Below are 17507 nucleotides of genomic sequence, written 5' to 3'. Positions count from 1 at the left end.
ATAATTCTTGGAAGCTTCTCAGCTGCACACTTATTTTAAAGCTACCTGATAAATAGCTTTGTCTCACTTTTGATACAAAACTCTTCTGCCATTTTCCCTGTGACCTCACTGCTGTAAGGCAGTCTGGCTCTTTTGCATTTGCTGTGAGTACTAGGGAAAACCAGGCCATGTGTAGATACTTCCATTAGACTCTTCTGCTGCTTCTTTAGAACTTGAAAGCCCTCGAAGGCTATACAAATATTTCATATGCTTAAACACTTGAAAAGAGTAAGATACCTCTTGCTCTTCCCCCACCAAGGCAGCATTGCCTAGAGCCTACAAGCATGCTCTTTGGTTGCTGATATTGCCTTCCCACAGCTGTCTCATACTTTGACAGACCCTTAAGGTCTGTACTGGATCCCAGGTGCTTACTGGTATGAGGATGTGGCCTAGATTAGTAGGGGCGAAAGGAGGAAGGAAGCTTCAAGCAACCCCTGTAGAAGCCTGTGTGGAAATTAGGAAGTTTATACACTTTGCCAGGACTGCAAACCAAGATGTATCAGCAAATGATGGCAAGAACTGAAGGCCAAAGGACAAAATATCCTTGCAAATGTCACCCACTCAAACTGTGGACGAAAGAGTTTGCCCTCAGGACATGGCACTACTGTGGACTTGGTATGTAGTCATTTAGATGTTACATCAGGCATTTGGCAGTGAGAACTTGGGTTTCTTTCCATATTGGAATATTCTACAGCTGCTCATTTCAGAACAGCTTATGGAGTAATTAGGATTAAGACTGCATGAAAGGTTGGCAACATAAAATTGTGGAGGACCATAACTCAAAAACAAACAAACAAAAAACCCAACCCCTATGCTTGAGTTTTTTTGTGCTTCTGAACTAACAGCATTTGAGCCTAAGCAGTCCTAAATTCCATGAGAGAAAACAGCTTGTTCTGCCATTCCAGATACTTTGCAACAAGTGTTTAAATAGCAGGCTGCAGTGGAATATATATATAAAAAAACAACTAAGGAGCAGAAGCAAGGGGGAAAATTAATATCATAATCATACAAGCAGGATTGATTGTATTTTTGGGGGTGGCTGGGTGGTGGGGTTCTGGTGGTGGTGGTGAAATCCCAAGTGAAAACAAGGGCATTTAGGCCAGTACATTGTTGATGGATTTTATATCTGAATGTCTAGCCTTATTACCCAGGTAAATTTGGAGATGGTGGAAACAATATGTCTGAGAAAGGTGGTTATGTAGACATGTACATGTTAACCATCCTTTTTTAGGGCAGAATACCCCAGAAGTTTGGCTCATTTACCACAAGTCAAATGGAGAAGATGGTGAAGGTGAAGAATGTCAATGATAATGCAATTAGAAAAGGCAAACAGGGCAACCATGTAATCTTTCCAAAGAAAAATCTTGACCCAAATGAAAAACACTTTAAAATGGAAGTCAGTCAAAAGGAGATGAAGAAAAGCTGTGTGTGGCAGCTGTATGTCTGCTTAGTTGTAAATAACACAGGTGAACGAAAACCCAAGAAAATAATGTAGGATTCAGAAAATGTTCTGATTGATGCAACACAAAAATAAATGCAGATACTGAGCAAAAGTCAAAAAAGTTGCTTTTAGACCTCTAAGAAAGAGTAAAGAGGGTATATAAAATATGTGAGGGAGAGGACCTGAAAAAGTTTGACGTGAATCAGTGAAGAGAGAGAGAGAACATCTGTAGATAAATAATCTTAGCATCTAGCCCTAATTTATGAGTATGTTGGGGTTTTAATAAATTAATATTTTTTGTCCCATAGGGAAGATAATAAATAATATACAAAAATCTAAATTTCAAATTGAAAGTATAATGATTGAGGAAAACAGTGACCTTTTTCAATTAAGAGAAAAATATTCTTTCAGAGTGTAAATCAATGAGAGATGTTTCAGTGGTTTGCATACTTCTTATAAAATAAATATCTGCTATGGAAACAAATGAATAACATAAATATGTATTAAAATTATAAGGCTCTGTTGCCAAGGCTTTGACTAACAAGTTATGGGAAGTTGCTAAGGAGAAGTCAGGTAAACATTTATTATTTGATCCCTATCAAGCAAATAAGCATATAAAATAGGTGGTGATACAAGTTTTGGCTTGAACCCCAGTGAAGGACTGCTCAAACTGTTGCATTTCAAGCATAGTTTCATAAAGTTAGGAAGCTAGATGTGCTCAGCTTCTTGTATGATTAACAAAAGATTTCCAAATGATGATCCAGAACAGAAGCTTGTCTATGTGCCTTTTGGAAGAACCTTTCCAAAGAGCTTTGTTTTTACTTTTAAGCATACTGGGAGGATAGAAAGATCATCCTGCCAGTTTAGGTGCCTAAATTTAGCCCCTGAGAATACTACTCTAATGACAACTTAAAGCTCAAAATGAAAATAACCAAAAGGTTTTGATTTTTTGTGTGTACATGTTTTGGTGGGTTTTTTTGTTAGGACAGTGTTTGAAGACCATAAATAAGTTGACTTTAGTTTTTCTAGACACTGCACAAGCCATTATTCTTTATCCCAAACATGCCTTTTTCTTTATGTTAAGTTTTTAGTGTGATGGCAATAATTATTATTTCACAAAAAGCCTGCTTAGTAGTTGATTTTTTGGGGAGAATTACTTTTCTTTCTGCAGAACTGCAAAGGCACTGGGCATAAAAAGTCTAGGCATTCCTTTCAAGGTGGACAGGCTCTTAATGTAAACTGTTTCTGTGCCTTTTACTGAAGGTATCTGTGAGCCATCACTGTGTGTTTCTGAAGAGCAGCTAAAGCAACACAGCCAATTCCACTGCATTGCATTGCTTATATTGACTTTCAATCTTAGCTGTGTCCTTGACTGTGTTATTCTCAAACTCATTGTGCAGGATAATTTGGGACAATTTCAACATAGTTCTCCATCAGCAGTTATCAGAAATGCTACTAAAGGTTTACCACAGAGATCTTTCTAATATAGAAGATATTTAATACACTGTCTATATGGCTAAGTTGGCTAATTGCCATGTGATCACTTTTTTTCTTCTCTTTTTAGTGACCACATAAACACTCTGCATGGATCTAGAAGAACCCTTCTCTAGTTACAGTAAATTTAGGGTGGCCAAATATAAAGAAAGGAAAATGTGCTCAGTAACACAGTGTATCCTCGGCAGAACTCATCTTACAAGAGTACATGAGTTCTGTATTGTATTGGGTCATGGGGCAAAGTTTGCTATAGTCATCTAGTCTGATAATAATCTTATCTCACAGTCATCTTTGATGGGCCTTGAATGTGATTAGTGAATTTGATTATGATAGAGACATAGAAATTTAGTATTAGTTTCTTAATAGTAAAATAGCTCCTCAAAGAAAGTCCTTGAGATACTAGTACAAAGGTTTCTCTTACAGGACTGGCCCCTGGACCTGTTCCTACACAGCTGGGACATGTGGTTACCCTATATGAATTGATCAATAGTAAATTGTGATTAGTCATTTTGTGTAGGTGTCAACATGTTATAGAGTTATACATAGGCAGAACATAGGAGTGGGTTGTGGTTTATTTTTGCAAACACATCTTTTCCTGCAAAATGGCTTCTACTTTGTGTCTGTGTGAAACATTCTAGTACCAAATTACAGATATATATAATGTCAGAAACTCAACAGGGATTTCATTTTGAATGAAAAGGGAAAGGAAATACGCTTACATTTGAAGGCCTGTTCCAAATATTTTGTTCAAATTTCCAGCTATACCATCCTCTGGTCTTTTGCCTGTCATTTATAAATACTGTGGTTACTGATGTTTCATCCTGGGTTTAGAGACAGTACCTACTTAAATGAGTATTTAAAATATGAACTGTCACTTGACAGTAATACATATACAGCTGAAATGTATTTAAACGTGACCATCAGAGAGCTGGGTGTCAAGAATATCACAAAATTATTCACATTATCTTGATGGTTTCTGTGGTTTTCTTGGAAAACCAGGAACACAAGTTTCTTAGATATTTATTATTTTCAGATTTTTTCTTACTAAGAAGAATTATCAGTATCTTTTAGCAAACCTGCATCAAAAAGATCTTGAGATCTCCTCTTGCTCTGACCTTCTCAAGCTATTATCTTCCTCAGACATACTGGCTTGGAATACCAGTAGAAACTAAGATGACTATAGTATCTAGTGTTTCACAAAAAAAAAAAAAAAAGTATTAATGTTTTTTGTTTTTTTTTAATGATATCTTACTTTGTCTTTCAGATTAATGTGTAATTTAATCAAAAACACCTGGGAGTCAAATATGAAATGACAGCTTGATTCAAGAGTACTTTTTTCTAGACTTGTTCCTCTAATGGTTCAATACTAGCCATATTGTTTGCTTATCTGAGACTTTTGATTATTACAGGGTAGGACGTGTTAAAACAAAGGATGCATCTATGTTTTTTGCTTTTTGTGTGCATGTGCAGAAAGTGGAATGCATAACCGTAAGGATGTTTGTTTATCCAGAAAATAATTTTTAGTCTTAAGCCACTACAGCAACCTTTTTTAATCTATTTGCAATGATACTTTTTGTACATCTGTATTATTCCACATTAATAACTGATGTGAGCTAACTGGTTGTACGGGTTAGATTTGCATTCTGATCCAAAGATTACAGGTTGCTGAATTATCCCTTAAGCTTCCTAGCCTTGTGGATCCATTAAGCCTTAATTAAAGAAACATCTTAGAAAAAAATAATCATACCATTTATATCCAAAGAACATGCACATTGGTCATTTGTTTGTTCACCAGCATAAAAATTATTATTTAATGGAAATTTTAATCACAGCAAGCTTATAGATAGATATATATTAAATGCATTAATCTTTCTATAAGGTTATTCACAATGTATAAGGTTACTCCTCTGAAAAGTCTGCTTCAGATTGCTTTCCGGTAATGCTAATACCCATTAAAAAGATGAATATATATGTGTGTAAGTCAATCATAAGGTATTAAAGAGGTGTAGCAACTTAAGCTTCTTTTCTTCTTGGCAGGTCACTTTGAGAAATGTCCTAGTTCAATTAAAATATTTTTTCCATTTCCTAGGAGTAGATTCAGATATGCTCTGTCTGTTCTCTATCTTGTCTTCACTGTCAGGATTTAAAACAAACCTGAGTGAGATATAAGAAGGATAGTCCAGCTACTTCAGACTCCGAACAGGTTCAATTTAAGGGTGTTCATCATGCTTATGTCCAGGTTGAATATTTGGGAGATATAGATGTACATTTTTTTAAGGGTCTGTTTACAATTCTGTAGAATTTAAACCGGGATAAACTGCATTTTGTGTTCTTGAAACACCCATTCCTTCATCTCTGCTTTAAAAACACTACAGCAGTGAAACCATCTAAACTAGACAGGCATACAGAAGAGAACAAGGTGTGGTAGGTTTTTTCAGATTAGAATGGTCATACTGTGAAATGAAAGTTCAGAGAAAACATCATAATCTAGGCTATTGTTATATATTGCATATGACATGTAAATGACTAAAAATATTGTGTATTTTAAAAAAAGTATTTTAGAATACTAGCATACAACTCAAATATTCATGTAATATTCTCAGAAACACACTAATTAGTTACTTGGTTCTGCTTCAAATGCTCTGTATTCAGCATTACTTTGTGCACCAGCATTGATTTTAATGCAGAAGTGTTCCTGAAAAAAAAATAATCTCCAATCTTGGGTGCTTTGGTGAAAAATGTTACAATGCTTTAGGTATAAAATGAGCTTTGTGACTGAAGCATGGGTGTAATGAAAGGTGCTAGATTCATATTACAGTGATCCTATAAGATCTTTCTCCTCCTTTCACCTTGCAACAGGCCTGACAGCATTGTGTCTCCTCAGATTATTGTTAATAATAAAGCTCTTGCAAATTTTAGGCATATTTGTGTGTACTTGTGTTACTTTTAAAAGCAGAAAATATTTAGATTCAGATAATACTGCTGGAAAACTATTTCAGACTAGGACACATAAATTTATTAATAAAAAATTAATAAATAATGCCCACAGGTTATATTAATTATAGACCAGCATCTGACTGGCAAATGACCTTTCTAAAAAACCTGTTCATCACAAAGCACATGAGTTTGCTTCACTGACTCCTTGGGTTTCTCTTTTACATCAATTTTATTATAAAATACGAAAATAATTTCTCATATTTTACTGGCCATGCAAAATACCAGGTACCGGGAAAGGTCAGCATATTAAGGTGACAATATGCAAACAGTATTTGACTTACTGTGTATGTGTATATTGCTCTGTTTCTCAGTATAGTTAATCAGGTGATTTTAATATAGTTTGTGACACAAATAATAAATTAATTGTCTACTGGTCTAACAATGATTTTATCCTCTGATAAGGTTGGGCTAGATGCCTCATTATGAAATAGCTGAATGAAGTCTGCTAAAATGAATCAAATATCAAACGTAGCCAAAACAGCTCACAGTGAAGGACCCTCTGCTCTCCTCATCCAGAAATACAAAATTTTTAATGGTTGTTCCTCAGGATTCAGGGATGGCATCTGGTAATTCCTACAGCTCTCAGAAGACAGAACATGCATTCCTCCCCATTCTCAAGTTCCCATTACTTTCAATTTTTCCCATTGTTTTTAATTTATTTATACTAGTCTATATGCTACTATCTTAACAAATAAAAGATTGTAGACTTTTGGAAAACAGAAAACTCAGTGTAGTTTTTTCTTTTTTAATCTTTTCTTCCTCCCACCCCGCCATAGAACAAAGGTTTATTTTGCTAACATGCAACCCACATGGGCTGGTTTAAGATTTTCCTATACCATGGAGTTATGGCTGGGAAGTGGTCCTTCTGCTAGGGAATCTAAAGACTCTGTTCATTGGAATGAATTAAGGGTTTAAAAAGCAGTTGGGCAGTATAAACTGAAGAGAGCTGTAGTGCCTCCCCAACTTCTGAGCGTATCTGTGTGTAGTTACTACTCTAGTTTACAGTCTCCATTAATAAAAAATAGCCTTTTAACAATTTTTTATTATTTTTTAATGAAATATTCTGACATCTGCCTGTCTTGTATTCTGCCTGTCAAAATGAGCTTTGTGTATTACTTTTTTTACCTCTCATCTCATTAAGTTAGTTGATCCATTTTGGAATCAGAAAATGTTCAGGCAGGGGAAAATTTTGATCAAGTCAACCTTGCATGGAAACAACTGCCTGTTTGCCATCTGCAGTGGGCATTGATCCCTAGCTTGTTTGTGCCTTACATTTGTTATGCATGAGTAAGCACATTAGCCTTTTCATTTCATTCATTAGACAGTTAGTCCTTGATTAGTGTTTCCTAGTTTCTGTCAAATATGCTGCTACTCTTCTATTCATTTTGTCTTGGGTCTCTCTTTTGCTTCAGTGTGTAGAAAATTAAAGGTTAACTACAACAGTAGTCCTTTTATTTCTTTTTCATATAGAACTTGCTAACAAATATACTTTTCTAATGTTGGCACATCTAATGTGGGATAAAGTATGAATGATGGGTCTTTCTAAAGTTAACAGAGTTATTACTTTAGTTCAGCTGGCAGGCTTTCTTTAGAAGTGTGATGTCTCAGGGTTTACTGTCAGCTTTATTTCATCTGTCTCTGAGAACTGTGGGATCTCCTGGATACTTGTGGATATTTGCCTTATAAAATTACACATAAAAATAAATGTAAAATAATGATGAGTGCAGTTTGGGAATATAGAGCTAAAAGTTTCACGTGACAGTTTGGATGACAGGACAGAACAATAAGGCATTTCATGACCAACACCAGCCCATTCACTAGGGATTTTTGCTGTGTTTTCCTCAAGGAACAGCCAAACGTTAATTGACAATTCTATTCTTAAAGATAATAGAAAAATAAATAAGTAATGGTAATGTGCATAAAGCAACTAACTATGTTCATCTTTAGAAACTTTGTAACAGGGTCATGAATACAAGTATTTTGATGGAGTCAATACATTTAGTGATAACACTTACATATTTCATTTGATCAGGGATCACAAGTTTTGCCTAAAAATACTATGCTATGCGATATCCTTATGTAGGGTGAGTGTGTGTAAAGTATTATGACTTATGTACTGCTTTTTTATTCATAATCTTAATTTATTTAAATATCAATCTATCTGAACAATTTTATCTTTGCTGTGATATTAAAGTTTATATATTTTTTTTAATACCCTTGAGTTAATAAACCAAACCTTGAAGATCGGACCAGTCTGTTTTCCAGAGCGCGCCTTGCTTAGGACTCTAGTAAATAAAAAAACGATGTTAGACAAACAGTGTTGCAGCCGTGTTTGTTAGTGGGTACCTATATAGCTGCACTAAATGCTTGCTTGCTTATTTAAGATTTATATTACCATTGATTTTTTAAAAATAATGATTTTGAACAAAATATTATAGTCATGTTTAGAATCAGCAATAATATAAAATTTCAATAAAGTATTCAATTTGGGTCCCCCCCCCCCAATTGTTAATTATCATTGTTTGAAAATCCCTGAAAATGTTGCTAGATACAGACTGCATATTGAATGTAATACTTCTCTCAGATTCTTTGGGTTTATATTTCCATAATCTTTTAAGCTGGTAAATGACATTTTTTGATATAAAAAATTAGTTGATTACAGTAATAGTTTTTTTTGTTGGTTTTGTCAAACTCTATTTACATGGAAACTCAAATTAATTTAAATTTCTTACTAGCTGAACTAACTCTTGTATTTATATTCTTATATATGCAGTATTTTAAAGCATAATTATAAAAACACAGTCCAAATGAATTTTTCCGTGTTTCATATCTCCTGCAAGATGGAAGAGTTGGTAGATTGCGTACTCTCACACCTCATTTAATACATACATTAAAGGATGGAAAAAACTTTTTACGTTCTTAATTCCCAGTTTGTAATTTTTTAATGATTAGTATGTGAAATAAATATTACATGATCTGGAATGAGGAATACATTATTTTCATACCTGCAAAGGAGGTATAAATATGCTGTGAAAAGTGATTCTAGCACATTGGTTCCAAATATTTTCAGCAACATGCACCACCACAATGGTTTGATTTGTTTTAAAATGTTATACACATGTAAGTATTTCATACAGCTATTTCATTTCACATACACATTATTTAAATGTATAAACATAATTTACTACAATATTAAATGTTTTTATAAAATATATTTAATTAACAAGTGTCTTTAAAATGTAAATCCATTTTGTCTCCCATGTCATTTCACACCCTGACGTATAGCAAATGGGGCTTCTCATGGCATTTACTCCCATTTTCTACCAAATGTTACAGAAAGCTATTGAATTGCTGTATGCAAGTATCATGCTGTATGCCTATCATGTAAATGCAGAATCTATCAGTCACTTTTACTAAAGTGACTGAACTAAAGATTTCATAGACTTTATTTAGCATTCCTACAAGAACTGCATGAGCTGTCTTACTGCAAACCTTCACCATATCTGGATGATACTTGCTGTATAGAAGTTGAAGACACTTTCAGTGAACATAACTGCAATGTCTGGTTTGCAGAAAAGAATAATAAGCAAATGTAATAAGTGATTAAGTTCAGATATATCCCATTCTTGGGTCAGTGTATCTGTAAACTTTCTAAGTGGTAGGAGTATTGCTCTAGTTAAAAATGACAGTTCACAAAGCACCTTACAAACAATATGCCTTGTTTACAGTTTGGTTCTCTGTTTTGCAGTTTTCCTGACATAATAGATTGTGGTTTTCTTTTTCCTGTTAGGATGCTTCAATTGCTCACAGATTCCATATCATGAGAGAAAAACATCCAGAGAAGTTCAACAGTAGGTAAGAATCTAAAAATATTTTCATAATAAAAGGTTCTTTCCATGTTGTTAAGGTATGTTCCATGAGGGGTTAAATTTTGCACATCCTTTAAAATATTGATTCTTATAAAAGAGAGGAAATTGATGCTTTTTATATTACGTATATACTCCCAGACTGCTTGTAGTGTAACTATTTTATATCTGGTATTTCAACTGAAATGAATAGCATTATAAATAAACTGTTCTCACATGTGAAATGTTTGACTTGTAAAACTACCATGGAGAAGATGATGCATTGTGGTATCTGAGGATCCCTGAATTGACACTTTGCCATTAGGCACTGAAGAACGCTTATTAGACAGCTGCAGATGGTGATCCTTATGTTTCATTCCCACATGCACACTGGTACATTGACAGGGGGCTTTTCCATATATACTCTTAGTAAGGGCAAGTGAATGCCATTTTGCACATAAATGCTTTTATCATTAAACAACTTTGGATATGTAAAAAAGTCAGGAATGAGACTTTGCATCTGTTCCTTGTGTTGGTTTTTGAAATGTTATCTCAGAGCTTTTCTGGAGATTAAAAATGTATTACAACATGTGCTGTCAATTCACCTTCTTTCAATATCTGGTTTGTTAAGTAGATAATATTCATAACGCAGTGCTTATGTTTGTCTCTTCTTATTTGGGTAACTTAGAACATAAGTTTTGATGGGTAAAAGCAACATTTCAGAAACTTTAATGAGCATTGAAAAGTATGTGGGGAGAGGAAAGTAAGATATGAAGTTATTTGGAATAAACAGAGAGTATTGAGAAACAATTATTAACATAAGTGTTTTCTGATTGTCAGTCTACCCACAGACTTTTTTTTTTTTTTAGTTTTCCATGGGGGTGACCTAGAAACTCTTGTGTAGATGCAAATCTTCATAGACTTTAGGATGATAAAATATGCTGTTTGTGCTGTCGTCTTAGAGCTGTACAGAATGATGTTTAAATATTTTCTAACTTCTTACTGTTTTCATGTTGAAAGTATGAATTTTACGTTTAACAGTCAGATGGGGACTTTTTTCTTAAATACTCAATCTGTTTAACATCTATGCAATGACATACTATAAACCTGAGTGTATGTCTCTTTTAAAGTTCCACAGTAGACATTGATTTTCTATGACCTCCTCCTCCTACCTCTGGTGCTTCTTATTCTGAAAGAATTATGCTATGAAAAGATCTGAACTCAAGCCTGATCTGCACATCCCAATGTATTATACTCATTCAGCAGGACTAGAGATATTGGACATTTAGCAAATGCAGATATTCTAGGCCCTGAAGATGAAGCTAGTTTATCAGTGGTCTTTCAGCATATTTTCAGCAGTTGGCAATTATAATTTATAAAAAGCTCAGCTAATAACATGAGTTTCAGATCAGATTTCATGTCACAATAAATCATATGTCATTAATAACATCTGCTAGCAGACTCACCTTGAAATTCATCTATATTTTAAGGAACCTGATGTTTCTAACATTATCTTAAGGAAATTAATTACAAAAATATATAGTTCCAGTCCCTATGTGCTTTGGTACTGTGATATTGAAAGAACTTGAAAAAAGCAATGATTCTCTGGGACTTGAAAGACTATTCAGAAAGATTATGGATTTCTAAAAAAGAACATAAAGACTTGACCAAAATAGTGTAATAGAGGCTGATGTTTTAAAATGTTTCTTCTTTTGTGTGGTGAGAAAAAACATCAGATTTCTATTTTTTTAAATAGGATTTTCCAGATGATGTTAGTTTACAAATAGTTTGTTCTACTAACAGTTGTTTGCATGTGGCAACACTCCGTAATATGTTGCAGCAACATTTTCATGCAGTGTGTGAAAATAAAAACCTTTTTCAGATGTCTGCTAAACCACAAGACTTAATTCACCAGACTCTGGAGTTTTCTGTGCAATCTAAATGATTTAGGATCAGCAAGTCCAACTCAAGTCAGATTCATAGTGGGCTCCATAGCTGATGGCACTTACTCATTTGAAAATCCTACATTGTCACATGCAAATATCTGTCGTGATTTAAAAAGCTAATTCTTTCACTGTTTTATGTTAATTTTCTCTTGCCTGGTTTTCCTAGGTTTGGAGCTCCCACAGCTATCATTCAGTTTTGTAAAGCCGGTCCTCACACTGAGGTTCTACTTTGAAAATGAACATGTAGAAAGTTTCCTCACTAAAGAGAAACTTTAAGTTTATACTGTGTGCAGAGGTCTTTTGAAATCCAAGGGTGTTGTATCTGCTTCAGTGAGTTAGGTTAAGTTGGGCGTTGGAGAAACTTTTGCATTATATCCTGGTAATGATCATGAAATTCATAAGGGCATTTCTTGACACTCATCCCAAGTTCCACATGTAGGTAGAGCATACCAATAGGGAAGCTCCTGATGTGTACTCCTGTGTGAAAACAGAATCTTTCTGTAGTTGTTTACCTTCTCAAAATGAAGATTAGAGCAAATCACAAGGCTTAGAAAGATGCTTTAATGACTACTAGCTGATATTGTGGAGTGCTTTGGAAGTAGGTGACTAATTATTACGAACTCTGACACATTTTGAAACTGAGCAGTGTTTATGGATTTTGGACACAAAGACTTTAGTATTACTGACTTACTCAGAAAGAAAGAAATCAACATGTGGATTTCTAAACTGCCTAGAGATGCACAGACATTTAGGTCTTTGGAATATCTAAGTTTAAATATGTGTAAATACTCATGAATTAAAAATCTACCTTATCTGTTGTTTCTTAAATCTTCAAATGACTTAGCAGCTACCTTATGACATTTCTTTTCAATGAAGCACCTGTTTGTTTCACTTTCTTATTAAATTGTAGTCAAGTCCCTTTATCAAAAGGGTCTTCTCTGTTCAGAAGCTTAAATTTCACTGAAAAACACTTAATATATTTCTTAATCACTTCAAAATGTTATACTTGTAAACTTCAGTATGGAATGGCTCCATATTGTTTCCCAAATAAGGCTCAGCGTAAATGTCTAACAGTGATGTTAAAATATTCATTACTTGTTCCTAAAAATGGATCTGCAAGAGAAGAATTTGTCTTCTGGTGATGGTCAAATAGAAAAGAATGGAAGTGAGAACACAGTAGCATCCTCACCTCTGTCAAAAGAATGAATCCTAGTATGCCATTTTAAATAATCGTATCTTATGATCATTAGCTGATGTTATCAAAAACCAGTGCTGACATTGCATTAAGATTTAAATGTGATCATAAAACCCAGAATCTCAGCTGTCACATTACCCACTGCACAGGTCTGAAGTGCTGAGAACCCCGTGCTTGAGAAAGCCAAGTTCACTTCCCAGCATCTCCAGTTTAAGAGTAGGGTCAGATTTTCTGCTTTCAGTGTAGAAGGGCTGAGTTAACCCCTGGAGGGAGAAAACTTGCAAAAAACAGCATTTCAAGTAACAGTATCATTAAACTAGGACATACTGTTGAAATAACGATTCAGTTAGGCCAAAATGCCCTGCAGGGAGATCTGTGTAAACATCATAGACTCGATGCTGGGAATAACAGATGTATGAGTTATGTGACTGGAATATATACAGGGAAACAAAGAATACATTCAACAAAAAATAATTCACATTGATATTAACTATTCTAAAATAATATTCAGTTAACTTAGGCATGCTAATTTGACTCTCTGGCACCCTGTAGCATAAAAGATATTTCTTTGTCTCAGTAAACTAAAGTAGGATTAAGTATATCATCCTTGAGATTTTCCAATATCAATCTATTTTCATCTTTTATGAGGAAGAAATCCTAAAGCAGAAAAAGTTCTTATTCCTAATAACCCAATTTGTATCATGTTCCTGACCATGTACTTTTGAGATTCCCTCTCAGCTTGCTTAATTATGCTTTTATTTTGTGCCAATATCTATGTACTTAATCTCTAAGGGAAATTTTAAGTAATATAAAGAACCAATTTACTTTGTGCAAGTGATCTCAATGAGAATAAGTGTTCTTTGAATGAATATGAATGAAGGAAGTTATGCTTTTGTTTTGACCTACATGTTATGTGACACTGGTTTAATCTGGAAAGGCCACAGAAAGAAAAGATGGGAGAAATGGCAGGTAAATGGATCTTTAACAAGATCTTCCATGTGCTCCGACATAAGTACTGCATTGTACATTGTAGTTATCATAGTATCATATCTTGACTGACCTTAAAAACAAAAAAATACCACACAAAAAACCCCAAATAACACCCAAACCTCTCATGCAAACACTGTTATTGTATCCAAAAGCTTTATTGTAAAAGACCTCTAATCCAGCCTGGCAGCAAAGAAACCAGGACAGAGTTATTCCACTGAATATTGGAGATTCCCTGAATTACTTGCTGTTGAAAGGAAGTAGTATTGAAAGTAAGTAGTGTTTCTAGTTTGCTGACTGAGATTGAAAAAGATCAGTATAAACTCTTTCCTTTTTTTTTGTGTAAGGCAACCCCAGTTGCAAAATCATCTGTCATGGGGTGAATAAAATATTTCTTCTCAGATGTGCTTAGCCTTTGTTTTAATGTTGGCTTATTTTATCTTTGTATTGAAAAGTCAAAATGTTTCATTTTGAATAGAACAAAACTATTTTGATATTTTCACTATTCTTCCAGTTTTTCAGTCTGATGGAGTCTTTTGGGCTGAATCACAACTGCATTATTTGCAGTGAATATACTAATCATCAACGCAAAATTCCTAATGAATTGCAGACATTTCAGTCACTTTCCTCCAACCTCTCCTCCCTTCCTTGGTTGTGACTGAGCTGAGAATGCTTAAAAAGGTGGCACTGGCCCCACAGAGAGACCAGATTGCAGACATCTGTTACCTGTCCCATTGAACCCACAGGTTTCTTTTTATAAAAGGATAAGACTCCAGGGAACAATACCTCTGAACTCAAGCAGTGTTACTGCAACTGCAGTCATCAGATGAAGCAATGTGAGTTGAACAAATTTATGGTAAAGCATGAAATATTTTCACATGAGCAAGAGATGGCTTTCAGAACAACCTTCTCTGCCTAGCTCTTAGTTATAATATCCATAGACGGAAAGAAAAAAAAAATCAGCATGTTCTTTTGTCAGACTTCAAACATGTAGTAGCTCATCTTTAGAAAACATGCCTGAAGTGTATAACGTGTGCTTGATTTTACTGAGCTGGGACAAAAGAAGGTAGTTGGAGTATATTGCTGATTCAGCCTACCTATGTCTGCTGTCTACAGAGCAAAATGACTGCGATCTGCATCTGCAGTATGTGAACCTCTCTCTGATACAAGATTTCATGTTTTTATCATTTCTCTTGAAAGTGCTAATGGGCTAAGGCTTGAGAGACTTCTTGCTCCCTGTAACATTACTCTGTAGTGGTTGGCTGGGAGGCAGGTGTGATTGGGGAACCTTGGATTCAGACCCATGAGCACTAGAGGCAGTGTGCTGTATAAAATATATTTTAAGTAGGCATCCTTAAGTCTTGAGCATCCCCTGTGATTTCAAAGCACATTTCTGAAAGCAGCATGCTGTATCAGACCCTAAGCAGAGCAAAGAATTTATGTTTGTATTCTTAGGGTCCTCAGCTGTCAAATTTACCACTGCAGGACTAAAATGGGGTCAGGTTTTCTGCTGTTGTAATGGTAAGGGCTATCTGTTTATTGGGCATTGGAGGGGATTGTTGTGAACACCTGCCCTTCTCTACCTTTAAGAGCAAATAACTGAAGTATGTACTATTAATATTGACAAGATATGGGAATGTGGTTTTTTTTTTCCTTTAAGGGAAGTTATCTGTTTTAAACATATGTAATGACACCCAGTTGTTAAAGAAACAGTTGCTTTAGAAATTGTCAAGTAAGATATAGAGCTGTGTTAAAGGGTGAAAATCATTGCACTGTCTAGGAGAAAGTACTGTTTAACATGGCGCACATATAGAGTCATATAGAGGGATCAGTCCATCGTGCATTGTACAGGTAACAAACTGTTGATTCACAACTGGTCTATCCATATGCTATAGGCAAAGGTCACTAAAATCTAATTTTCTTCCACTGATGTCAAGCTGATAAAGGAATTTATTGTGGGTGATGTTTCATTATTCAGAGTAGGTCATTGAATCTTTTCTATGGATTAAAGTGCCTATGGGATGTTTTACACATTCTTTAATTAATTAAAACTACTGCCTTTTATTACAAAAGGCTAACAACTCTATAGGGATTAAATCTTGGTCTTTTCCACTGTTTAGTCACACCATTTGAAATAATAATTAACAACACAATGATAGAAAAAGGTTTCTGACTACTTTCATTTATAGCAAATTCACGTGTGAAGGGGGTCAGTAACAGATATGAGAAACACTGTAACAAAACTACTAAACTATAGCTTGCTATTTACTGCTTGCTCATAAAGTATGATCAGGTATTTCTATACAAATAAGTAAGGTTATTTTATCCAATTTTCATGAGCACACACTAAATAAAATGCATTATAATACGTTTTTTTAATCCAATATTGCTTGCTTTTTTTGGAGGGGGAGATATAATCAGGACTAGGGATTACTAACAATGTAAACTCACCGCTGATTTTCAAACTTCATTTTGGATCAATTAATCTTCAAATCCCTGAAGTAAATAGCAAATCTTTACAAAAATTTCCTGTGTATATATCTGTTTACAACAGATGCTGGGCTCTATAAACAGTTAAGCAGCAGCCATTTCTAATATATATTGCAAAACCAACAAAACTCTCTTTCAAAATCCAGTCAAGGTTGCTAAGTGGCCACAGCGCACTTACATATAATATTATTGACAATATCCAAGCCATTAAAAGCAGTGAAATGAATTGTTAAGAAATAAATTTTACACTTCCTATTTAATAAGCACAAACACATCATTCTTCAGTACAAAGAAATTAAAATTTAATCACAACATGAAAACCTTTAGTATGAACTGTGGGTGCTTTATGGGGCTTTTTTTTAATCCTTTAATTCCAGTAATTAAGCCCCTATTTTTAGAACATGTTGTTATCCAGGCATATACTACAGTACCGAGAGATAATGAAGAGAGCCCAAGTACTCCTTTAGTACAGAAGAGACTGTCATGTGCTTTTACTTGTCTTGTGCTTTAAGTCACAAGAAACAGGATCCTAGATTTGCTTCAGATCCAGAATCTTACAATATACCCCAGGCTTCCAACTCTGCAGTCTGAAATTACAAATTAGTTTGTGTCATATTAGAGAGACTTTGGTACTTAAAAAAAAAAAAAAGTTAAAAATTTAGCAAATCCTCCTAACCCTTTGTTATTACTATTGTTCCAAATTAATTTTGAACAGTGTTTGGTTGAAAGTAATCTTTTCAACCAACATGCCAGCCCCTGATTAAATAACCTATAGTTCTTATCTTTGCTAATTATATAACTGAAGTGATTTTAAGTACTTAATGCATCTAATAAAGAGCTTGTGTCACCACCTCCATCACTTCAGATAACATTTTCCATTTTCTCTTTATTCTGTTTGAATGTAGTTTGCCTGGCTCATGGTCTATGTGTTTTCATGTAAATAATCAGACTGCCTTCTGATCTGATTTCAGGTCGGTTATTTTTATTGCAATGGGTTACATGGCCCTTTCTAAGAAATGTGCAAAGCTAGAAGTATTTCCAAACATAGTATATAGTAAAGGATAATTTGTGGA

General features: G+C 34.5%; 1 protein-coding gene across 1 annotated transcript in view; it reads left to right on the top strand.

Annotated features, from left to right (window-relative positions):
• DGKB (diacylglycerol kinase beta) overlaps positions 1-17507 on the top strand; it is a 363209-nt gene that overhangs the window by 210171 nt on the left and 135531 nt on the right. Inside the window, 1 exon segment of the mRNA XM_037387123.1 lies at positions 9762-9826. Within this exon segment, the coding sequence (XP_037243020.1) occupies positions 9762-9826 (65 nt within the window).

This window comes from Falco rusticolus, chromosome 4, assembly GCF_015220075.1.
Source record: "Falco rusticolus isolate bFalRus1 chromosome 4, bFalRus1.pri, whole genome shotgun sequence".
Taxonomy (NCBI): domain Eukaryota; kingdom Metazoa; phylum Chordata; class Aves; order Falconiformes; family Falconidae; genus Falco; species Falco rusticolus.
The sequence above is the reverse complement of the archived record's forward strand: the minus strand, read 5'-3'. Positions and strand labels throughout refer to the sequence as shown.